At 43.9% G+C, this 24,958-nt stretch overlaps 2 protein-coding genes across 5 annotated transcripts; both read right to left on the bottom strand.

Moving 5' to 3' along the window:
- Positions 1–782: 782 nt before the first annotated feature.
- On the bottom strand, positions 783–18,956 carry LOC109895395 (pre-mRNA-splicing factor ATP-dependent RNA helicase PRP16-like). 4 transcript variants are annotated; one of them, XR_004210877.1, is made up of 26 exons: positions 18,662–18,956; positions 17,879–18,223; positions 17,521–17,726; positions 17,248–17,406; positions 16,968–17,136; positions 16,713–16,831; positions 16,537–16,610; positions 16,279–16,434; positions 15,965–16,126; positions 12,479–12,586; positions 12,268–12,392; positions 12,013–12,150; positions 11,482–11,668; positions 10,765–10,950; positions 10,330–10,470; positions 9,246–9,473; positions 8,942–9,049; positions 8,722–8,834; positions 6,919–7,127; positions 6,109–6,263; positions 5,818–5,973; positions 5,383–5,643; positions 5,133–5,228; positions 4,901–5,022; positions 1,223–3,041; positions 783–1,078 (listed from the first exon to the last, which is right to left on the bottom strand). XR_004210877.1 is itself a non-coding variant. In XM_031830903.1 (25 exons), exons 2-25 carry the CDS (start codon positions 18,205–18,207, stop codon positions 2,960–2,962), a joined length of 3,789 nt encoding a protein of 1,262 aa, XP_031686763.1. In that variant the 5' UTR covers positions 18,208–18,223; positions 18,662–18,943; the 3' UTR covers positions 783–2,959. The 4 variants fall into 4 exon arrangements, 3 of the variants coding, with proteins under 3 accessions (XP_031686763.1, XP_031686765.1, XP_031686764.1); XM_031830903.1 differs by having other exon boundaries at positions 783–3,041; positions 18,662–18,943; XM_031830905.1 differs by having other exon boundaries at positions 783–3,041; positions 17,521–17,723; positions 18,662–18,943.
- A 2,085-nt stretch (positions 18,957–21,041) lies between these two features.
- LOC109895396 (cytochrome b5) lies at positions 21,042–24,623 on the bottom strand. The gene is made up of 5 exons (XM_020489052.2): positions 24,242–24,623; positions 22,966–23,094; positions 22,780–22,803; positions 22,647–22,681; positions 21,042–22,523 (listed from the first exon to the last, which is right to left on the bottom strand). Exons 1-5 carry the CDS (start codon positions 24,437–24,439, stop codon positions 22,433–22,435), a joined length of 477 nt encoding a protein of 158 aa, XP_020344641.1. The 5' UTR covers positions 24,440–24,623; the 3' UTR covers positions 21,042–22,432.
- Between the last annotated feature and the right edge of the window lie 335 nt (positions 24,624–24,958).

Here is a 24,958-nt window from a genome sequence, read left to right as displayed (position 1 = left end):
CGTGTAAATCTATGCAAGCTGGCTGGGAGAAACATTTAGAAAAGAGTAAAAAGGACACTGCTTTGTTTGGCCAAGGAGGGTCATCCATCATAATTAGAATTAGAAAGTGTCACCTCACCTTTCTGCCAGATCAGCGGCTGATTAAATATTCTCTGGCTGCAGCCAATAATTGAATTGTGTGTGTATGTGCGAGCATGTGTGTGTAAAACCTAAGGGCTGCTGGGAAAAGCAAAATTAATTACGCACAGGTCTGGCGCCACTAATGAGCGAGCAGTGACTATCTGCTTATTTATTCACATGGTTGTTGGGCAAGGTTCGCCATTCTCTGGCAGAAAAGCTGTTGGAACTGTAGTCACTACTAGTCAGACATTAGCAGGTTATATACAGGAAAACCTGTATGTCAATCATTAGCAGGCGATTAGTCCGGTCTTTTACCTGTATGTAAACTACATGGAATGGATAAAATCCGTATCACAGAAGATCTGTGAGATCATTTTCGATTGAGCAGACATGCAGTCTCCGCGGGTACATTGCCTTTAAATTTCAAATCACGCCATAATGCTGATCTTCGGCGCTACAGATTGATTCCGGACCTTAAAGGAAATGCTCCCACGTTCATGGAGGCTGCATGTCGGCTCAATTAGAAATGACCTTTACATTTCAATTGGGCTACACCACATAACTTGAGCAATACGGATTGAATCGAACCCTTAGGCTCTGACTAAACTAGTGTTTACTTTGTTTTACCTGTGGTGAGTGAATCAAGGACACATAACCCAACAGAGTAAAAAATAAGACCATTTATTTTCAGTTCCCAAAAGTAGTCAAGTTAAAAATTATATTTGCAAACCATGGGCTGGTGTTACCAGAGCCTAATTTCACATCACAAAACAGAATCACTGACCACCAACAAGACAATATAGTCTGTACAAAACTATACAAAGTCAATCTAGTACAGAGAATGAATGACTTCAGAATCAAGTCCACCGCTTGGAACTTGCTGAACCTGACTACTCAAGTGCAGGACATATCAGTCTGGGGTCCTGGGGCCCCCCAGGTGCACGTTTGGGTTTTTGCCCTAGCACTACACAGCTGATTCAAATAACCAACTAATCATGAAGTTTTGAATCAGCTGTGTAGGGCTAGGGCAAAAACCCAAACGTGCGCACACAAACTCCAACCATGGCCCCTGCTATTTAGCAGGGTTTTTCTTTATTTTGACTGTTTCTGCATTGTGGCGTAATGGTGGGGACATCAAGGCTGTGGAGTAGTACATATGGAATGATGTAGTAACCAAACAGGTGTTAAACAAATCAAAATATTATCATTCACCCACTTGACTTGGAGAGGCGAATCTCAAGATAAAAATTGGTGGGCATTTTTAACACAAGGATCATGAGGCTGAGGCCGTCATGCATTTCATCCAGATTCTGACATTCATGTGTAAACGGTGAGAAGCTGAGGAATATTCAACTTTTATTTATTTATTTTTAAGTTAGTTAAGAACATTCTTATTTACAAAAAAAACTGCCTACCGGGGAACAGTGGGTTAACTGCCTTGTTCAGGGGCAGAACAACAGATTTTTACCTTGTCTGCTCCGGAATTCGATCTAGCAACCTTTCAGTTACTGGCCCAACGCTCTAACCACAAGGCTACCTGCCGACCCGTCAGTGCTTTGAAGGGCTAATGGGGTTAGGAAAAGCTCAGTTGCTAAAGCTTGTCCTCCAAACAGTTGGCATGAAGGGTGTTGTTAAGGTAGCTCCAGATATAAGGTCTGAGACACTCATGCCACAAGCACAGTTTGGATAATGCTTCAGTCAGTGAAGGGGCACTTCACCATGGCACAGGCCATTTGCTACACACAACATACAAAGGATACAGAGGTCAGCCAGTTGTACAATGTGAAAATTATCTATTGAAGGAGATTTGAGAGGGACATGATGAAATTGAAAAATAACTAAAGAAAATCGGGCAGAATTCATGAACACACGACACAGTACTACTTCTGCCTCCTCTCTCTACTCACACTGAATGACATACAGCCCAATGAACACACTACGGGACCAGACTAGTTTGGACCAGCAGTCCACTTATGACTGACAGCACAATGCAGCACTACTTAAACACTAGTAATGGGGGGGTGGGGGGGGGTCTATACAGTTACATCAGGATATATTGTTTTGACAATATCGCACTAGTTGGCTGTACCTGCACAAACGCCAGTATTTTTCCTTCATATCTTGTTCTCCATCTTCTGTATTCAGAACTTTTATTTCCATGACTGATCAAAACTCGTTTCTCATGGATCTCTCGTCCCTCTGCAGAAGATATATGGTGAGCAATATGTTTGGAACATCAACTCAATCACAGTATCGAATCGCAATACACATCGTATCGGCACCAAAGTACCATGCTAATATCGTATCGTGAGGTCCCTGGCAATTCCCAGCCCTATTGAACACAGTTTATATTGATCGGGAGAGACTACATCAAGAAAACAGCCCCTTGTAGGGTACAGCAGGAGATGGAACAACTAAACATTTCCCGCTTGGACACTGTAGCTAGTGAACGATTATGATAAAGGCTTTGACAGATTTTCAAGGTATATCAAATACTCCTTAAAGACGATACCTTTTCAATGATGTTTCATCATTGTGTTTATATTTTTTTACAATCACAGAAATGGAAAATACTGCATTCTAACAGCCGTACATCTCTGCACATAAAAATGGAACGACGCTATGTGGATTTGCTGACAGAAAAGGTATTTTACGGGAGCCTCATGCCTTATACAAGTTCTACCTCTGCTGGCCTCTGTCTGAACTGCGGCTGGTTCCAGACAATAGGAGGGGACAGTGTTCCAAGGCCTCTCAGCAAGGCTCCTCCAGTGATGGTATGGTACACATACAGGTGATATTTAGTGGGGAGTTCAAGTGTTTAACTTTTAACAGAGAAGTACTAGAGCCCAAAACGAGCTGGGGTGCGCTTTGGGGTCATGGGTGCCTCCTCCTTCCTTCCTGGGGTGCAGATTTTCACAGCCCTATTGAGACAAAAGAATAAACAATTGGCAATAAAAATAACAAGAGTAAAAAATAAAAAAAACTTGCTATGTCAAACATAATGGGACAGGCTCGCGGGGTGGGACAGGCTCGCGGGGTGGGACAGGCTCGCGGGGTGGGACAGGCTGACAGCAAAATCTATAATTAATCTTTAATTACAGCAGAGCAACACCCTGACACTACCCAGCATTCTCTCCTCAGCCCAACACCCTGACACTACCCAGCATTTTCCCCTCAGTCCAACACCCTGACACTACCCAGCATTCTCTCCTCAGCCCAACACCCTGACACTACCCAGCATTCTCCCCTCAGCCCTCAGTTCAACACCCTGACACTACCCAGCATTCTCTCCTCAGCCCAACACCCTGACACTACCCAGCATTCTCCCCTCAGCCCTCAGTTCAACACCCTGACACTACCCAGCATTCTCTCCTCAGCCCTCACACACACCAGCAATTACAGCCATCAGGTCATTACCCAGTCCTTCCCTTCATCCCCAAGTTCTGACGTAAAGCTTTGAGCCCACTTATCTGAGTATGGGTGGTGGGGGTTTGCTGAATGACAGAAAGGAAACCAGATCAAAATGTGTAGTAGAAGTGTTTCATGGGGCCCCGGCACGGTGAAGGGATGCTTGTGTTCACAGGCAGAGGAGGACAAAAGCAGCTGAGAGCCAGCCATGTTTATTATCATAATTCTGAGGCCCTCGCTCTCTAATCTATTCCTTAATCCTCCGTGTTTTAATGTGATTCTTTTTGGAGAATGGCTGACAGACACACAGACTGATATAGAAATACATCTGCTGATTAATTAACAATAGTGTTATTTCTTTCCTCCCAAACCCATCTCTTTTGTGAGCCTTGTGGAATGGGTGCGAAAAAATGTCCTTTCTAATTTGAAAATTAACACTGTCTCCTTTCTCCCCTCTGCTGTGGCACCATTTAAATTGCAGCAGTAATGGGGGTCAGCAAGGAGTCAATATTATTTCTTTTTGTCTCGTCTGGAGGGACTGGAGGTGAGAAAAGCTCATCATGGAAAGTGAGAGAGGTAGAAAAGACAGAGGATAAGAGAGAAGGAGAGGCAGAGAGAATTAGAGAGAGATGGGTAGAGAAGCAGCTACATTAACCCGTTTCTACGACTTGGAAGGGGCAGATTCTGGAAAACTAACATTGTTTCCCAATGACCCCCATTGTAAAAGAGCAAACTTTTACAATGTTGCTGCTGCTGCTGTTGTTCAATGTACATGTAGCCAGGTCAGAAATCACAACCTACGGTTCGCAATGCTCCCACGTAGGGAAATAGAGCCTGCGAGAAGAGCCCTGTGGATTCAGGCTATTCAGAGTGGGAAATATAGGGACGCGGTGTCCAATTAGGCTACACGTAGCTATGTGTGTAAAAAAACATTTAACTTGTTAAGTACAGTCTGTTTGTAACTCCACTCACTACTTATAGCTGTATAGTCTGTTGTTGACCTGGCTAGCTTAATGTCCTGGTTGGTAGGTAGCTAGCACTCACATGGCTAACGTTAGCGCCGTCATGAAATGGGGCATGAGGGAAGCCTTTCAATATTACGTTTTTCTAAGTAACGGGAACGCTTGGCAATGTTGAAAAGTCATCTTTAGATGTACTTTTCTTAAATGTAGCTTTGTAATTGACTAAAACAAGCAGACAACAGGAAAATTGCTTTGAAAAAAGGTCAAGATTTTGCTGTGAGCCAATTGGGTAACCAATTGTTGCTTTCCCCACAAGCGGGTGTGGCTTCTGCAGTCTATTTAATAGCGACTGGGACTAGTGTCAGAGTGAAACCTCTCTGAAGAATAGATGAAGGTAGATGAGTGTATACCTGACGCTGCCCACGTTACTCTTCCTGTCCTGATCCTCTCTCCTGCTCCTCAGTTGCTGCTCCGCCAGAGACATCTCCTCCTCCATGTTAGTGATCTCCTCCTTGGCCCGCCGCCGGTTCTCCTGCACAGAGAGAGAGGAACAGAGGGGTGAGAGGAGAGAAAAGGACAGAGGGAGGAGGAACTAACCATGAGACGTAGGAAGGGAGGAAGGGCTGAGTAACAAGAGCTTACCATCCTGCTCTTCCCTGCCTGTTTGACACTGTAGAACATGGGCCCCAGCTCAGCCAGCCACTCCCCATCCACCGCAGTCACACACTGCATGTACTCCTACAGGAGGGACATCAAACAACACAGGTTTACAACACAGTAGAACACAGTAACAGCGCTAGAAGGCTGATATATGACAGCTCTTTCTGGTGTAGAACATCATCTCTGAACAGTCCAGATCATAGCGTAGCTGTGTGGAGGCTGGGTCTGTTACCTTGGTGGTCATGACCAGCTCGTGGTAGGTGATGTAGTCTGGGGTGTAGCCCATACCAAACAGAGAGCTGGTGGGGTGGAGGTGGCAGGGCATGCCTGTCCTCACGTTCACATACTCCCCTATGCCTTTCAGCTTGGCTGCCTGGTGGAAGTAGGCAGCACAGATACACTTCCTGATGATGTCCCAGTCTGAGCCACAGGACACCAGGTTCATCCTCTGCTGCACCATGATGTCTTTGAGCTGGGAGCGCACCTCACGCACCTGAAACACCCACCCACAGAGACACGTTAGCTACCGGAGAACCAACACAAGAGGACATTGAATACACATTGCTCAGTGTGTGACTATTGTGATGCAAAGTGGTAATCAAGTGCATTTCGATCCTAAGCCAGGGATACTGGTCAGAGAGAGTAAAGGACAAGGGCAGGGTCTGACCTTTCGCATGGCCTTGGTGTGGATGAAGTGTTCGTTGCACCAGATGCTGGAGTAGTTGTTGTTCTTCCACTGCAGGTAGACGTTCAGGTAGGTCAGGTGGTCACTCTCTGGGACAGAGAACTTCTCCCTCACCTGGTCACTCTCCTCCTCACGACCCTGGAAAGGTCAGGACACAGAGGAAATACAGGGGTCATACAACTGTCCAGTGTGTAATGTGAACTTTTCTTAACAGAAACAAACATTAGCAACACATTAAGACATGAATCGGTTGGTGATCTCAATGACATCTACCTTAGGCCTGTAGAAGATGGCCGGTACAGACAGCATGGAGACAATGATGAGGATGTCAGCACTGCAGCCCATGTCACATGATACGATCAGCATCTTGGACAGAGCCGGGTCCAGAGGGAACTCCACCATCAGCCTCCCAGTGGGCGTCAGGGAACCTGAGGGGGAGACAAATAACTTACGCACTTCCTGTCTACAGACAGATGAGAGGGGGAACACAATACAAGTGACACCTTCCTGTGTTGACAGTGGAGGAGGGTTGTAAAAAATATTTACATCAAACTTTGCCAGCTCTGATTTAAATGATTACATGACAGACTATAAGGAGCTTAGAGGGAAAGTTCAGAGGCAGAACAGGCTGTATTGGCCAGGTAAACCTTAATCAGAGATGATGTGCCGTTAACACACCACACAGGCAAACGTCAAAAGTCCTCCACAGACACCAAATCCCCTAATCCCCAGGGATCTGGCTCAGATGACAGAGATGAGACTCAGCCAGTCAAATCTAACAGAGGATAAAGCACTATGCAATTACTCCACTACCTACACCACAGTGCTACCTAGCTCTATACTTTACGGTGTGCAGTGCATGTACATACCATTACAGCAACCTATTGACTAGTTCCATCATCCAAGTCTCTCCTCGCACATGTAGTTATTGTTAATCTGTTGGCTGTATTGCTGGTGGGGAACACATACTTATCCCACCCTATTTTAACCTTGTTTTCTGAGATAAATTATTCTATTTGATCAGTTTGTACATTTAGTGGCCTAATCTTGAGTGATGTGGTCCAGGCCAGGGCAGAGACCCACCTGTGTTGTCCAGGGCCCCCAGGATCCACAGCTGGTACATGGAGTTCAGCATGTTGTCCTCAGGCGGGGGGTCCATGAAGTGGAAGAGCAGCAGGTCCTGGACCCCCAGGGATTTGAGCAGCAGCACCACGTTGGCCAGGTTGGTCCGCTGAATCTCTGGGATGGTGGTGGTCAACATCTCATTCTTGAAGGCGCTCTGGGTGTAGAGCCTGGATGGACAGAGAAGTAGAGAGGGAGAGATGGAGTGACAGAGACAACGACAGTGGGGAGGTTATTAAATCATCTAGCAGACGCACCATTTTTCCAAATGCACAAATGCTCCATAGAGTGACAGGTCTGGAGACGCTGTCTTCACCACCTGGTTAAACCCGCTCTGCATGGCACCGATAAGATTTCACACCGTGCTCACACCTGTAACAGTGGCACCGTGATTGAGAAGCCTCCGTTTCCATGAAAGCTGAACTCTCCCCAAGGGCAAAGAAACAGGCCTACTGCACATTAAACATTTAACCAAGCTACTTACTAACTACTTACTTACTTACTTACTTACCAAGGTATTTACTAACCAAACTATTTAGAGCAGCTCCCATTGCTGCTTCAGACTGATAGGTCTGGCCTAACAAAGCATCTCTCAACCATTTCAGTTAGTGGCTAATCCCTCTGAAGTGTGTGCATTATGAGGGAATGATCTGTGTTTGTTTACACCGGGTTGTGTGAATGTCCTCGGGGCTGGAGATGTGCGGTGTGTTGGATGCAGTCACAGCTAAGAGGTGCTTTGAGTAGCAGATTCTCCACACAAGTAGAGTCACCCAGCACGGCGCACACACGTCACCTCCCGCCCCTCCAAACGCCTAGGCCCCCTCACTCTAAAGCTCCACTCCCAAATTGATTCTTCACAGAGGGGGTAATCTTGGTAGAGGGCGCTTTTATAAAATTCCCAGCTCATTTACAAGGCAAAACAATCACGTGTCTGGTGTGTGTCACCATCTCCCTCAACTTGGGGAAGTATGACAGATAGGAGAAAGGTCATGTGAAATCTCAGAGAGAACAGGCTTTTGTGTCACATTTTCCCTGCTGTAAACAGAGTTAAACTGCATGAAATCCTGTGGAGATTAGGATTCTCCCTCCCTCTCAGCCTCTGATGGCTTTGAAAGCAGCCCGGCCGCCTTGCAGATCAGAGGCCTGGACAGCCCATCTGAGGGGAGCTCTGATGTGCATCAGCCAGAGGATGAAACACCGGCGGCAGCATTACACACAACAACACACACACACACACAATCTCGCTTCAGATAGACACCCGTTTCAGCACGGCTCACCATACAAAAGGATGCTAATGTTTGTATCTGGCTTTCTACCTTTTTGGTGGATAGGAGTGGTTGGAATGAGATAGCAGGCAGAGTGAGGAGAATTGTGTAATTCAGCCTGTTTATTCCTTGTATCTAGGCACCAGATAGACATGAAAGGGGGACGATATGGCTGATTTAAGTTTTAGTTCCAGACTGCTTCAGTCAGGTGTAGGAGTACTGAAGTATCTTTCTAGAAGACAGGACACTCTTGACATAGACCAGTGTCAGCCATGTGAATACTACTTCCTGCTAGCCCTGACTGGAACTCTCAAACATCACACCAAGGTGACACCTTCAAATAACTGCCTTTCATTACACCTTCATTATGGTTCCATACTTCTTTACCACAACTGGAGGACAAAGGAAGCCCTCTGGAAACTGAGGAAGGTGGGAGGACTTCACATTTGGAGTGTGAGACTGGTTGCTTGTGAGTAAGTGTGTGTAGACAGTGACTTACCTGTAACACTGGCCCGGCCCTGTACGTCCTGCTCTGCCCGCACGCTGATTGGCGTTAGCCTGGCTGATGGGGTACACCTGCAGGGCATCCATGCCAATGCGAGGGTTGAACACCTGTCAAAGAGAACACATCAGCATCAAAACAAAGAGAAATACTATCCTAACATGGCTTGTCTTTATCATTTGATCGTCTGGGGAAGATAGTGAGGGTGACCGGGTACCTTGAGTTTGCAGTATCCAGCATCCACAACAAACATGATACCATCCACAGTCAGGGAGGTCTCTGCAATGTTGGTGGCAACGATGCACTTCCTCACACCATCTGGAGCCTGGCGGTTAGAGAACACAACAAAGACATTACCCACACGTCACTTTACCAGTAAGGAGGACAAGTTCTTTTTTGTGTTAAGTATATGCATTCCGACTACCTAATAGCAAGTATGCTTGTGTACAAAGGATACTGCAGTATGTTAAGAGTTCCAACTGTACATGTTAGTGTAACAGTAACTGGGTGTTATTGGTTACCTTCTGGAAGATCTTGGCCTGGAGGTCAGAGGGCAGCTGGGAGTAGATGGGCAGAACAGTCAGAGGAGGGGCGCTCTCCAGATCCTCCAGACGCTCCACAATCTGGTCTGACGTCACCTCGATGTCCTCCTGGCCAGGCATGAAGATGAGGATGTCTCCCCCCATACCACTAAGGTGGATCTGTAGGGCCTGCTTCACTGCTGCCTCCACATAGTCTTCCTGGGGAGTCTGTACAAACACACAACACTGTTAGAATACACAGCAACCACACACATCAGTACAAATAACAGTAGTCTTACTCCATGACTAAACCAGGCCCGCGGCTGCCATTCTGCACATGATCATTTTGTCAATCCCCACCAGAAGCGATCATGTTAAAAGGTTAAAATACCAAAAACCAACTGTGAATCAATTATATACATTTCGGGGAAGGTCAAAACACATGAAACATTCAGCTTGATAGCTGTTGCTAGCAGTTTATCCAGGGATGTTATTTTACCTGATATGCAAATGGTCCTCTTTTTAGCTGGTTCTATGTACATTTACAAATTTGTGTGTTCCTCTACTCTGACGATTAATCTACTTTTTAGCTGGTTCTATGTACATTTACAAATTAGTGTGTTCCTCTACTCTGACGATTAATCTACTTTTTAGCTGGTTCTATGTACATTTACACATTAGTGTGTTCCTCTACTCTGCCGATTAATCTACTTTTTAGCTGGTTCTATGTACATTTACAAATGAGTGTGTTCCTCTACTCTGACGATTAATATTCAGACAAAACTGAAACCAAGTTAGTTTTTTTAGTTATCTTTGATTAATCTCTCCTTGTTCGTCTTTAAAGCACCCACGTGGGTTTGTATCTTTGTGAAAACCAATAAGGAGATGGAAGAGGCGGGAGTTGCATTGCATCGAGCATCTGAAATAGAACCAAGTAGTGTGGATGAAATGATTGACAAACATGCATGTGTACATTTATTTTGCAACGCCCGCCCACCAGGGTATAAGTCATTATACAAATGAAATGGCTGTGTTGAAACAAATAATAATACATGGATGTTGAATGGAGAGTTGGACACAATACCTTGCTGAATAAGATGTCTACAGGGAATGTTCTTCCTGGAATGTGGAATATGGGAACGTTGCCGAAAAATGCAGCAAATTTGTCAGAGTCCATGGTGGCTGAGGTGACTATCAGCTTGAGGTCAGAACGCCTCGATACAACCTGGAAGAAAAGGACAGAGACAGAGAGTTCTACTACTGCTTACAAGACAACCAAAGCCTCCGAATAAAACATATGCATGCAAAAGAATCACAATTGAATAACATCCAGTGAGCTGTAAAAGTGTCTCTCTGGTCTAGCAGTCTAAGCCACTGTCCCTGGAACACATATCACTGCCAGTATGAGTTTGAATCCAGCCCACTGCTCTTTCAGCACTCTCTCTCCAACCTTTCAGCTCTATATCGCTCTATGCCAATAAACATACAAAATACTTTATAAAAAAGGTGTCTCTCTGACCTCTCGTAGCAGGCCGAACAGCACGTCTGTGTTGAGGGAGCGTTCGTGGGCCTCGTCCATGATGACAGCACTGTAGTGGTCCAGATCTGACTCCCTGAGAGACTCTCTCAGCAGGATGCCGTCTGTCATGTACTTTATCACAGTCTTCTCCGACGTACAGTCCTCAAAACGGATCGCATAACCCACCTGCAAAGCAAAAAAATAAATGGTTTAGTAGTGAACTACATATATTTACATTCCACGTATGAATTACAGCGTTCAAATGACAGTGCTACAAACGACAGTGCTACAAACGACAGTGCTACGGGTCAACCAAAGAAACGAGCTGGCGAGGACAGTTCCATGACAAGTTGTAGAATGGAAGCGGTGTACAATCTCTGAATCACCACTAGATAGCAGTGTTGCACAATATATGAATACAAGCGTCAACTCCATAAGGAGAAAACCAAGACAGCACCATGACTCACCAACAATTGACCTCTATAAAAACAGTGAACATTGATATTTGGTGGAAGAAAACACTTATTCTGTTCTGGGGTACTTCCGTTCCTCTATAAACAAGTTCATTGCCGTTCATAAACTCTTGCCAGGTCTGTTACACTGGGTTAACTGATAAGACTAGTTATCTACTGCTTTGACTGATCCATAGATCACGGTTTTCTAAGATCTAGTTAATGTTTGTCTAGTGGCTCCTCCATAAGCCAGCTGAATACTCACCTCCTCTCCCAGGTTGCTGCCCAGCTCCTCGCTGACTCTCTTGGCCACGCTCATGGCTGCCACTCTGCGGGGCTGGGTGCAGCCCACCATGCCGTAACTGGTGTAGCCATCCTCGTGAAGGTACTGGGTCAGCTGGGTGGTCTTCCCACTGCCCGTCTCCCCCACCACGATCACAATGCTGTTGTCCCTGGACAGAATCACATCACAACCAATAACATTACAATCCTGATGGGACGTTCAACCTTACGAAACTGTGGAAACATGAATAACGGCTTAAGAAAACAGATCCGGAAGTGTATTTGTCAATGATTTACAAACGCTGTCTAACATTACCTAAGTTAGCATTAATGTAGTCATTCTCTAACCAAAGGTAAATCACATATGAACATTCTGACTTCACAGCCCCCAACTCCCCCCTTCAATGCCATACATGTCTTATCCTACACCCTGAATGAAAGCCTGCATCTGGGGTAAGGCTGGGGGTGATAAGTGGTCCCAGGACAGCCGGGCCGGGTCCAGTAGAGTAGCTACCTGATGATGTTGAGCAGCTGCTGCCTCACAGCGAAGATGGGCAGATACTGCCTCTGCTCCAGCAGGGTCTTCTTCTTAGCAAACTCACTGCTGGCCTCACTCTTATCTTTCATGTGGTCTGCAAACTTCTGATCCGTTCTGGAGGGAAGAAGGAGAAGAGACGGAGGGAAATAATGAGGTCGTTCTTGTCAAAACGGATGTTTAATAAACATTCAAAACAGACACAAAATAAGCCTTTAGTAAAGGGCTTGTTACCTGTAGTCCACCCTGCCATCCTCACCCACTGGCTTGCCCCCAGAGCTATCCCCGTCCTCGGTCTTCTTGATGCCCATAATGTCACCCAGCTTGGTGCCTGCCAGCTCCCAGTGTTTCTGTTGAGCCTGAAGAAACAATCAAAATGACAGTCAGATATTCAGCCAGTAACCATACCATCAAGTACTGTATAGCTGTTTTAAACATTGCCTACCTTCTTGCGTTCCTTCTGCTCGCGGTGCTTGCGGACCAGCTGGCTGCCCTTGCGGGAGATGATGGCCATGTCAGAGGTGGCGTCTTTCACAGGGATGACAGGCTCCGGCTACAGCACAGAGAGACATCAGCAACAGTATCCTATTCAGTACACAGCAATTCTGATAGTAAGTCTACTAGTTATTACTCAGCCAGTTCCAAAAACTTATCAGCAGACTCTTACAATCCCTCAACAAGCCTGCAACAGCTCTCCCCCAATGGCTCAGACCTTAAAAGTATATACACTCCCCTACATATTTGGACAGTGAAGAAAGAAAAAAATATGTCTCTATTCTCCAACATTTTGGATTTGAGAACAAATGTTTTATATGAGGTGACAGAACAGAATGTCACCTTATTTACATAAGTATTTCAGATGCTTTCCTAAGAACCTCGACATTTAGCTCAGGTGCATCCTGTTTCCATTGATCATCCTTGAGATGTTTCTACACCTTGGAGTCCACCTGTTGTAAAAATCAAATTGATTGGACATGATTTGGAAAGGCACACACACCTGTGGCGTGCACTGTCTCACAGTTGATAGTGCACGCCAGAGCAAAAAGATTTAGAGAAGGGTACCAAAAAATGTCTGCAGCATTGAAGGTCCCCAAGAACACCGTGGCCTCCATCATTCTTAAATGGAAGAAGTTTGGAACCACCACTCTTTCTAGAGCTGGCTACCCGGCCAAACTGAGCAATCGGGAGAGAAGGGCCTTGGTCAGGGAGGTGACCAAGAACCGATGGTCACACTGACAGAGCTCCAGAGTTCCTCTGTGGAGATGGGATAACCTTCCAGAAGGACAACAATCTCTGAATCCCTCCACCAATCAGGCCTTTATTGTAGAATGGCCAGAAGGAAGCCACTCCTCAGTATAAGGCACATGACAGCCCGCTTGGAGTTTGCCAAAAGGCACGTAAAGGACTCTCAGACCATGAGAAACCAGATTCTTTGGTCTGATGAAACCAAGATTGAACTCTTTGGCCTGACTGCCAGGTGTCACATCTGGAGGAAACCTGGCACCATCCCTACGGTGAAGCATGGTGGTGGCAGCATCTTCATGCTGTGGAGATGTTTTTCAGCGGCAGGGACTGGGAAACTAGTCAGGATCGAGGGAAAGATGAACGGAGCAAAGTACAGAGAGATCCTTGATAAAAACCTGCCCCAGAGTGCTCAGGACCTGAGACTGGGGCAAAGGTTCACCTTCCAACAAGACAATGACCCTAAGCACACAGCCAAGACAACACAGGAGTGGCTTCGGGACAAGTTTCCGAATGTCCTTTAGTAGCCCAGCCAGAGCCCGGAGTTGAACCCAATCGAACATCTCTGGAGAGACCTGAAAAAGCTGTGCAGCGACGCTCCTCATCCAACCTTACAGAGCTTGAGAGGATCCGCAGAGAAGAATGGGAGAAACTCCCCAAATACAGGTGTGCCAAGCTTGTAGCGTCATACCTGACTTGAGGCTGTAAATCGCTGCCAAAGGTACACCAAAGTACTGAGTAAATGGGCAGGAATAAGCATGAATAAGTGAATAAATTTGCAAACATTTCTAAAAAACAGTTTTTGCTTTGTCATTATGGGGTATTGTGTAGATTGAGGGGGGAAAAAAACGATTGAATCAATTTTAGAATACGGCTGTAACATAACAAAATTAGGTAAAGGCAAGGGGTCTGAATACTTTCCGAATGCACTGTATATTTGGCCTTGTGTTGTAGGTTATTGTCCTGCTGAAAGGCAAATTTGTCTCCCTGTGTGTCTGGTGGAAAGCAGACAACCAGGTTTTGCTCTAGGATTTTGTCTGCACTTAACAAAAAAAAACTCCCTATTCCTCACCAATGACCCATAACACGATGCAGCCACCACCAACCATGCTTGAAAATATGATGATTGGTACTCCATGATGTGTTGTGTTGAATTTGCCCCCAAACATTTCTTTGCCACATTTTCTGTTTTACTTTAGTGCCTTATTGCAAACAGGATGCATGTTTTTGAATACTTTATTGTGTACCGGCTTCCTGCTTTTCACTCTGTAGTTACTCCACAATACTACCCTAACTGACCATGTTAATGATCCATCCTCAATTTTCTCCTATCACAGCCATTAAACTCTAACTGTTTTAAAGTTACCATTGGCCTCAAGGTGAAATCCCTGGGCGGTTTCCTTCCTCTCCGGCAACTGAGTTAGAAAGGACACCTGTATCTTTGTAGCGACTGGGTGTATTGATACACCATCCAAAGTGTAATTAATAACTTCACCATGCTCAAAGGAATATTCAATGTCTGCTTTTGTTTTTTCTTACCAATCTACCAATAGATGTCCTACTTTACGAGGCATTGGAAAACCTCCCTGGTCTTTGTGGTTGAATCTTTGTTTGAAATTCACTGCTCGACTGAGGGACCGTACCCAGATAATACAGAGGTATTCATAAAAAGATCCCGTAGAACACTATTATTGCACACAGAGTGAGTCCATGCAACTTGTTAAGCACATGTTTACTCCTGAACTTATTTATGCTTGCCATAACAAAGGAGTTAAATACTTATTGACTCAAGACATATCAGATTTTCATTTTTAATTCATTTGCAAACATTTCTAAAAACATAATTCCACTTTTACATTATGTGGTAGTGTGTAGCAGTGACCCAAAAGCTCAATTGAATACATTTTTAATCCAAGCTGCAACAAACAAAATGTGGGAAAAGAAAAGGGGTGTGAATACTTTCTAAAGGCCCTGTGGACAAATTCACTTATAGTGTATTCAATTATGTAAAAGTTTAGTATTTGGTCCCATATTCCTGGCAAGCAATGACTACATTAAGCTTTGACCCTACAAACGTGTTGGATGTATGTGCAGTTTGTTTTGGTTGCGTTTCAGATTATGTTGTGCCCAATGGTAAATTGTGTCATTTTGGAGTCACTTTCATTGTAAATGAGAATATGTTTCTGAACACTTCTACTTTAATGTGGATGCTAGCATGATTACAGATAATCATGAATGAATTGTGAAGAATGAGGAGTGAGAAAGTTAGAGGCATAAATATCATTCATACCCCCCAAACAATGCTACCCTCCCGTTATTGGTAAAGGAAAAAAAACACGAAGCAAATTTAACTTCTTTAGGAAAACTGCCCTAATGTTAGAAACAATCATCATTACGGTCACGCAGAGTCACATTTATTTATTTTCCAAGCTATAGAACATGATATTTTACATACAGCAGTTTTTTAAAGGACCTAAGGGAGTGGTCTGCTTTGTGTTTTCATTTTTGCCATGGAAAAAAATATTGCGACACTGGTATCGTCAGAGCCCCACAAAACATTTGATCTCAAATCAAATTAAAAGCCAAATTAAAAAGTTTTAGCTTCTCTGTCCAAATCAAATAAAAAATGAATAGGTAGGGGAGTGTTAGTCATTTCATTGGCCCATAACATGCTGTAATGATGCATTACCTGCTTGGTGAAGACTATCCTCCCGTCCAGGAAGGGAGGGACCAGGTTGTGAACCAGCAGGTGAACCTTGGCAGCGTTGTCCTCCTCAAAGTCATCATCCACCTCCAGCCTCTGGACCACTCCACTGGTCAGCATACGGTTAGTCTCCCAGCGCTCATTATCCTGGCAGGAGGAACACAACACACATCATTAAACACAGACAAAACACACGAAATTCTAATCCACGGATGGTAATAACGATCAAAACGATAACTAAACGAGCTACATACACCCAGGGCTGGAGGTGGTCATAGAGTAGCAACACAGTGCCATACCTCATTGATCTGTCGTCTCTGGGCAGAGATGCGTTTCTGTGTTTGCTTCTGCAGGATCTGCTCTCTCTTCTTCACATAATCCTCAGAGGTGGAGGTCAGTGGGTTGTGGAACTCATCATAGCCTTCGTCCATCATATACCAGTCTCTGTCCGCTTGCTGCAACACCACAGGGCAATAGTAAATACAAAGAAATGTGCATTTATGAATGTTGGGAAAGCTATTAATTTGTGTTATTGCTAAAACTCCATGTCCACACACCTTCTGGTCCTCTTCCCACTGCTGCTTCTCATCATCATTATCAAAGGCGATGCCATCCTCTCCTTCATTCTTACCTGGGGCACAGAGACACAATCATCAGCAAGCCTTATCAGAGCATTAATAAGAGCTCAAACGTGACAGGGGGAAGACTGAGAGGGGAAGGAGGAGGGGCTTACCTTTCCCACGGGACAGGCGAGGAGTGGAGCCCAAGTGCTTCCTGTCATTGGCCCATTCGTTGTACTTGTATGATGGGGTGGGAAGGGGCGTGTCATCAGGATACCGGCCTCTGACTGACCTGGGAACAGAAACAAGAAAAGTTCATTTAAAAGCTGAAAATAACAAATTTCTAATAGCCACAGAAAATGTGTCTTTTAATAGTAGTATAAAACCCAGTTAAATTAACATACGAGTGTTGAGCTGCAGTTGCTTACTTGTCCTTCCTCTCGCTCTCCCGTCCAGAGCGGGGGCTGCGCTCCGACCGTTCAGACTTGTCAGAATCCTTGTGTGAAGGGGCAGGAGAGGGAGATTCCCAGTGGGAACGGCGTGAGCTGGCATAGCCACCGTCATCCTCATCCCAGCTGGTGCGCGAGGGAGTGCCATCTGATTCAAAGGGTATGAGGAATGGAGGGAGAGAGAGTGCTTAGTGTATTTTAAGCATGACCTAAGGACCTTAAAGAACTGCCTATCCGGGGGTGAGGTAGGGTTACTGACCTTTGGGGCGTGTCTGGGGCGTTGGAGGCTCCTCTCTCTTGCTACCCCGGCTGATGCGTTCGGAGGACCAGCCTTCTCTCTGTGAGCGCTCACTCCTCTCACTGCGGTCTCCACGCTCCGACCGGCTGCTGCCGCGGCTGTTACTGCGCTCCCGCTCATCTGCCATCAAAACAGTTAGTCATTACTTCAGTTACAAATACACAACAGATAGAAAATATTGCTATTGCCTGAATATTAACATTGTGCATGCAGATGTATACATTTTTTACTCACCTCTTTCACCCCTTCGATCTCTGTCCGTATCTCTGATCCTCTCTCTGTCCTTCTCCCTCTCTCTGTTCTTGTCCTCTTTGGAGGAGGCATACATTCCATGCTCACGCCGGTCTTTCTCCCTCTGCTGGTGTTTGCGACGGAACTCTTCGCTGACCCCTCCAGGGTTAGAGGGTGTCTCTGAGCCAGTCACACGGTATTTCCTGCTGCTTTATGAAACAGAATAAAGTGTCAGTAAGACAACACTGCATGCATGACATCAGTTTAGATGTGATCTCTTGATAGGGAGAGAGTATGTATTCTATGCCACTATGAAAAGAGGCTACACTAACTCAAACCAAATCACTTCAAAACAACATACCTCTCTTTTCTACCACCTTGGTCCTCCTCGTCTTTGTCTTCTTCATCAGACCCAGAATCACTTTTCCCTTCCTCCCAGTCCTTGTAGGAGGACACCTTGGATTTCTTGTTATTCCTGTCATCGCTGTCAGCCTCAGCCTGCTCCTTGCCCTCTCGCTCCTTTCTCTTTTGAGCTGCCAGCAGATCCAGGCCCAGGAGAGAGGTGCGTGGAGTAGGTGCACGAAAGACATGAGGCTCTACTGCTGCACTCTTCTTCTTCACGATCAACCCGCAGACCTGCGCAGTGGGGTCACTGCCCTCCAGTCGGTGCAGCGACGCATCATCCTCCATGGTCTCAAACAACTGTCTGGATTGGATACCACATTTTTGGGGGAGATTAGCCAACTATTAATTCTGTAACGTTACATATGGAAATTACATTAAACTAATCGATACAATTGCGCCCGAATAATTCACGGGATGTATTCTAGATTGCTACAGTAGCTAGCTAGGTACGCAGCTATTTAGTCACTACTGTAGCTACTTATAGTATATTTGTTACTACTACATCTAACGCCAATGAAAAACCAGCAGAAACTATTATAACTTAATGACAGATGTGACTTCAAATATATATATTGTTTTAGTAGCTATAGTACCCAGATAGCTAACTGGATATCGCTCAGCCAATGAATTAATTAGCGAGCTAACTATTACGTTACAAAAAGGAAATTAACTAATAGCTACGACTATACACCTGATATTACAGTTGTCAAATCCCATTCATAAACACCGGCTTGCTTACCTTAACAATAAATAGGTGGTGAGTCTATCAAGGTCCTGACACGCTAGCTAGTATGTTTTAAGCGAGCTAACGTTAGCTAAACCTGCCACATGTATTTATTGTAACTCAACAACGAACTTCAATTACATTAACCCGAGTTACTGGGAAAATACCATTCATGTAAGTATGAAACTGTGCCACCCACTTGAGATGATTCAAACCATTATGAAATAGCTATTATCTTTTGTAAATAATGCGTTTTATGTTTACAAAGACAGAAGTCGCCATTGCTATCCCACAATTCCACGGGATATTCAAAAAAAAAAAACTTTATTAAAATGATGAACAATCTACTTTCTTCTTCCTGTGGTTTTACGGCAGACTAGTTTCATATTGCTGCAATTCACAGGTTGGAGTGCAATTTGCACCTTTTTGTCACAAAAAAGGGAAAAGCAGAATGGGGAAAAACTTCAATGGCACCACCATCTAACCCTGCACTTATACACTATCTCCAAAAATCCACCACCCCATCCCACTACTTTGGTCCTAAATAATCCTACACCAGGCCGTTGGACTGGGAGGATGGAACCCCTTCTCTCAAAACTTCCAGCTCTTCGGCACTAAAATCTCTCACTTATCATTTCCACTCCATCAGTGCAGTGCAGTTGATCACCATGGCTATAAACGCAAGAAATCCAACCATACTAAAAAGCTCTTCCCTGGCTCTCTCTCTTCGGGCTAACTCACTGGGTACCTCCCAGTCAACTCACTCACCCTTCGGCTATCCTCTACTCTCTTCACTGCCTCAGCATATGAAATGTTCTGCCCCACTCAAACTCGGGCAATCTCAATCTGCCTCTCACAGGGCACTTTGGATCTCCAGCTGAATGGGCACCCCCACAGCTGACAGTGCTTTCTCTATCCCAGCTGTACACTCCCTCTGACTATGCCCTCCTGCAAATTTCTCACATCTTGGGACCTCTCTTCTACACACTGCTGCATCATGTCTGAATCCTTGGCACCTAAAGCACCGAAGCGGGTTCGGAACCCTCACAGAATGCAAATATTATCTAACCTGATCAGGTAGAAGCTCTGTGTCAAAGATCACAAGACAGACAGGGTATTCTCAGACTAGCCATTGCCACTCGGTCTACGGCTCACCAAACAGTGGAAATCACAAACATATTCCCTTCAATTTGATCGACCTCTACACTCAATGCTACCCCATTGATCACCCCTTTTAGTTGCACCTTGCTCCGGAGAGCAAAGCACACCACAGGTTGAGCCCAAACTGCATGACTCGAAGCACCGCTTCCTCTGGGAGGCAGATACACAAAAAAATTGAAACAACTTTCACAGATGTAACCATTCCCAGTTTGTCCTTAACCCAGTTTGACACATATGGGTCAGCCAAAAAACACAGGAATCCACTCTTTCCAAAAATCTCACTCCTACAGTTCCAAAATCATCTTTGGTAGGATTCTCAGAGCAAACGTTGGAAGACTACCACACCTGTCGCCACATGTAGGCCCACTATATGGTTAGACTACTTGGTTTGTAATCTAGGAAATGTACACCTCAAAGGTATATACACTAAGTAGACGAATCTCTGATCTTAATAGTGCCATTCTTACACTTTCATACCATCGCACTTCTTCCAGCTGTCTAATGTCCTACCCAGATTCGCGACAATCTAATTCTGTGCAGGACAAGATATAGGCAGGAACTACATGAATGCTGTATACTGAAGTGATGATTCAACTGCAGAATGTTAACATTCCGACCGTAGCTATTAAATGGAATTTTATAATACAACTTTCAAAATATTAATATGAGATTTAAGATTTATAGGAAATGTCAGTAAGAGGTTACAGTGGATATCTCTGAATGAACTGAGCCGTCAGTAAACAAATATTTCCTTAGTATTTATGAGTACCTCAAAAAGAGAATAATGAAGAGCATATCGTAAAAGCACAAAGCTTATAAAATCAAAACGTCACTCACAATTGTATTAAAATGATAGCACGATTCAGCCTTTTACTCTCCATGACAAGGGCAATGTCAGACTCGACGGGAATGATTATTTCAAATGGGACTGGTCTTTGAAGTATAATAAAGTTCAGTGTCCAAATGGAATATGTTGGTTATCATATGTACAAATCAGTATTATAGAGTCTTGGGCAGATTGTTTTCAGGTGCTTCTCAATTAGTGGATAGCAACATTTATAATGACAACTGAAATTTTAAATATATTGTTGACATACCAATTAAATCGGTAGTGCAATTGAGAATCCACATATGCTTTCAAGTACTGCCATTTATCCACAATGCCCACAGAGCCAAATGTACACTTAAATGGCACGGTGACAAACACTACAATAAATGAACAGCTGACACAATACGAATGCAAAAGTGTTTTATGCCTTCAAGAGTTCAACAATTTTAGTCCAACCATTAGAATTCACTCACAGGGCAGCAGTTAAGTGCTAAAGGATGTGCATAGGAAGAGACAGACATATCCTGCACAGTGTTATGCAATTGCATTAATACAGGTTATAATACACACCAATTCTCATACTTCATGTTTTTTAAAGCATAGTATCACCAAATAAATGCTTAGTGTAAGACTAGAAAAGGGGAGTTAGGGATAAGTACATTTCACTTTATCATCAAAAGAGGATACTGTACATTGCGTGCAGCCTTCGTAATGCAAAATGCTGATTGAGAGAACGAGGCCTACACGAAATCAGGCAATGCATGCAACGAATAGCTGAACATAAATGAAGTACTTTTAATGAGGCATGTTGTGGAATCAAGTCATTGGTTCAAATCAATGATTTAAGTTTGAAATGACAAGTTGCATGACAATGTACTCGAGCAAACATACATTACAATGCTTTGTTGCTACCTTTTCCTATGTTATTCAGTCACCAGAAATTATACTGGGCAGCAGTCTGAGGAGAATTAAGACTAACAAGGAGTATGCAACTCAACGCTACTCAGATTTCTCCGTAAGAAAACAGCATTATTTCTTATAGATATGACCCCATAACCTGTGTTGCTATGCCCTACTACATTTCTACTTCCTAGACCTACAGTCAAACAGATGTGGGGTTAGCCACAAAACATGTCTGAACAAATTGAGTATAATACAGAAAGCTCCAAAAGTATTGGGACAGTGAAGTGACACACCCCCCCCCCCATCACAACCTTAATGTAGTCATTGCGTGCTGTGAATATGGGACCAAATACACAAATCAATGTGCCATTATCTTTGATCCCCTAAAATGGGGGGGACTATGAACAAAAAGTGCTGTAATTTATAGACAGTTCACCTGATATGGATGCAAATACCCTGACAGTCTGCACTTTAACAGCATAGTCATTGTATCATTTCATATCTAAAGTGCTGGAGTACAGAGCCCCAAAAAATATAATAATCACTGTCCCAATACCTTTGGAGCTCACTGTAAGAGTCCAAAGCAGATAGCAACAACAGTTTAGAACATTTTCATATGAATAACTTAGACCACACAATAATTACTACAAAAAGGCAGTGCGTAAACAATATGAATAGATAAGAAACCAATGTAAAGACACTGAGGGGAGAAAGTCTCCAGATGCATCTCACCCAAAGCCTGTTGGATGAGGTGTAGAAAAGAAAGCCAAGGGGCAAGGGGATTGTTTTGTCCTTGTCCGCACCTCTGAAAAGTTGTGTTCAATGGGGGGGGGGGGGTTGGTCAAACATGTCAAGGCCTCCAGACAGAAAGAATGAGAAGACAGCATCAGGGCTCAGGGAGACTTGCGCTCCTGCATGTAGTATCGATACATGATACCCACAACAACTGCAACTATGGCAGGTATCAACCATGTTGTCCACGAGCTAGAGAAAGACAGAGCACTTAAACATTCAGCCAGGGAACAAACAGCTCAGTGAAGAATGATTAGGAGACAATACTTAGTCAATGCAAATAAAATAATCAAATTCTTATCGCTTATGACTGACCTGGAGCCATCTCCTGAAGTTGTAATGAATTCTTCCTGTGGGAGAATTTGTTAAAACAAAGTTCAAGAGTTAACATTAGCAAAATAGGTGTTAATTATAAAACATTAACAGAACATTTACTTGAATACTTTACCTTTGCACCGTCCTTCCGGTCATCCTAAAAGACAAGGTGAAATAATCATTTACACACTTACAATCCAAATAAATCATGCCACAGATTGTTCCATCATTAATTGAAAGCTGTTTCAAAGACACTTTTGAACAAACAAATGATTTTGCAATGGAGAGTTCAACAGCTGAGCGAAAGCAATCTCTGTACCATCTTGAGCTCCCCAATGTAGTAGTTGATGAGCATCGCTCTGGCATCTTTAGAGTGACCAACATCCTCAAAGTTCACTGTGGCATCTGTACCGGCCTGTGCCATCAAAACATCCTCACCTCCTGGATGCTGGAAACAAGTAAACTTACATTAATCATGATCCGTCACTACCAAGTTGGAATGTAATCACAGACTAGACAATTGTAGCATATGACATCCTACATGACATGGATGGTTTATATTGTCGTAAATATCAATATGGTAAGTGTTAAATAAAGCTCTGAACTCTTATTCTCTGATATCCTCAAATTACATATTGGGATAGATTGAGTCATCATAATGGTTAAAGCTCCATTTAGTTTTGTTGGCAAGCTTACTCTTTGAAGGTAAACAAATCTTAATGTGGCTTTTCTCCACAAATACAGCTGTGATAATGTAACACATGAAAGATGTCATCCTGAAATCCAGAACCTGTTTTGCTAACATTCCACTCCTTATACTCTGCCATTGTCAAATTGTAAAGCACGACATGGAGTGGAATGATAACTAAACAGACTGGTACACCATGATGCTGTGCCATTTTCATTGTATTTGGACTTCTTTTCCCATTATACCTTTAACATTACATGCGAGTCGCGCAACTGACATCTGGTAACCGCCCTGGCCACTTTTGTAACATTTGCCGAGTGGACTAAAGTCCCACTGGTAGTTATAGGTACAGCAAAAGGACCAGGCGAGGATGAACTAACGAACAATTAGGAGTGGTCGTGACAAAATGTTGCAGTTATATTTAGCAAATTAAGATAACTAGTAGCTAGTTCAAACCAAGCAAAGTATTTGCGCGTTATCTATCTAACGTTGCATTATGGAACGTATCTCCAGGCGCAACATTACACCACATCTGTTAATATTATTGGGACTATGCAGGTAGACAAAAATAGCAAACAGTTACCCACATTACCTAGCTAGTTAAACAGGCAAAACACACTAGCCAAAATAGCAAATACTATCGCTGGCAAGCTGCCTCAGCCTGTGTTGACTGGGTGTTGTATAACTAACGTTAGGCTATGGTAGCTAGTTAGAAATACCCATACCTTCACACAGGTGCATTGTTACTTTGCAAGTTAGTTGGTTATCTAGCTAGACGTTTAGGTTGGCTTTGGATACGAAATGAATTTGAAACCAGACAACGGACAGAAGAGACCGAGATTTGAACTACCTAGTAGTGTCGTAGCGAGTGTTACGTTAGCTTGTAACAGTGGTATTTTGAGTTTACCTCTGCCAAGAAACTGGTGATGTTATAGACTTTATCGTGGATGATAAGCCAAGCGTCCGTGCGCTTATTATGAGTTTTTACTTCTTCCAAGGTGTAGTATGTCACATCGCGGTCTGCTGTCTCTGCTGCTGTGTGAGTCACGTCCACGTTATCAGCACCGTTTGTGTTGGTCATGTTATCTTTAATTTCCTCGCTCATTGTCTAGTTTAACACGCTAAGTCCCTTAGCTATATACTTTGATTATCCAACGTTAATGACAACAGAATGACGGTTCGTGTATCCAAATGCCTGTGTTTCGTAGGAAAATATACAGCAAGCCACGGTCTCCCCCTTTTCAACCGGCATATGGAAAGGAAAGGACCAATGATTTCACTCCGGTATCACCTTCCAATGAACGTGTATTACATTTTAGACAAGTAACCAATGAAAGGCAACATTGTAGAATTGTAACCAATCACAGGGGACCTTTGGATGATCACGAGACCTCGTCAATTAGCACATCAAATCAAATTGTATTTGTCACATGCGCCGAATACAACAGGTGTAGTAGACCTTACAGTGAAACGTTTACTTACAAGCCCTTAACCAACAATGCAGTATTAAGGAAATACCCCAAAAAAGTATGAGAGAAGAATAACAAATAATTAAATAGCAGCAGTAAAATAATAATAGTGGTGCTATATACAGGGGGCACCAGTGTCGAGGTAATTGAGGTAA

The sequence above is a fragment of the Oncorhynchus kisutch genome, linkage group LG8 (genome assembly GCF_002021735.2).
Source record: "Oncorhynchus kisutch isolate 150728-3 linkage group LG8, Okis_V2, whole genome shotgun sequence".
In the NCBI taxonomy this organism is placed as follows: domain Eukaryota; kingdom Metazoa; phylum Chordata; class Actinopteri; order Salmoniformes; family Salmonidae; genus Oncorhynchus; species Oncorhynchus kisutch.
The sequence above is the reverse complement of the archived record's forward strand: the minus strand, read 5'-3'. Positions and strand labels throughout refer to the sequence as shown.

Excerpts from the sequence above, each read along its gene's own strand:
- LOC109895396 (XM_020489052.2), bottom strand. The coding sequence starts at position 24,439 with ATGAGCGAGGAAATTAAAGATAACATGACCAACACAAACGGTGCTGAT. Across the intron at positions 22,804-22,965 it reads ACATTGGGGAGCTCAAGATG|GATGACCGGAAGGACGGTGC; the intron begins GTACAGAGATTG and ends CTTGTCTTTTAG. Across the intron at positions 22,682-22,779 it reads ACCGGAAGGACGGTGCAAAG|GAAGAATTCATTACAACTTC; the intron begins GTAAAGTATTCA and ends ATTCTCCCACAG.
- LOC109895395 (XM_031830903.1), bottom strand. The coding sequence starts at position 18,207 with ATGGAGGATGATGCGTCGCTGCACCGACTGGAGGGCAGTGACCCCACT. Across the intron at positions 17,407-17,520 it reads AGATCGAAGGGGTGAAAGAG|ATGAGCGGGAGCGCAGTAAC; the intron begins GTGAGTAAAAAA and ends TTTTGATGGCAG. Across the intron at positions 9,474-10,329 it reads TAGACATCTTATTCAGCAAG|ACTCCCCAGGAAGACTATGT; the intron begins GTATTGTGTCCA and ends GTGTTTGTACAG.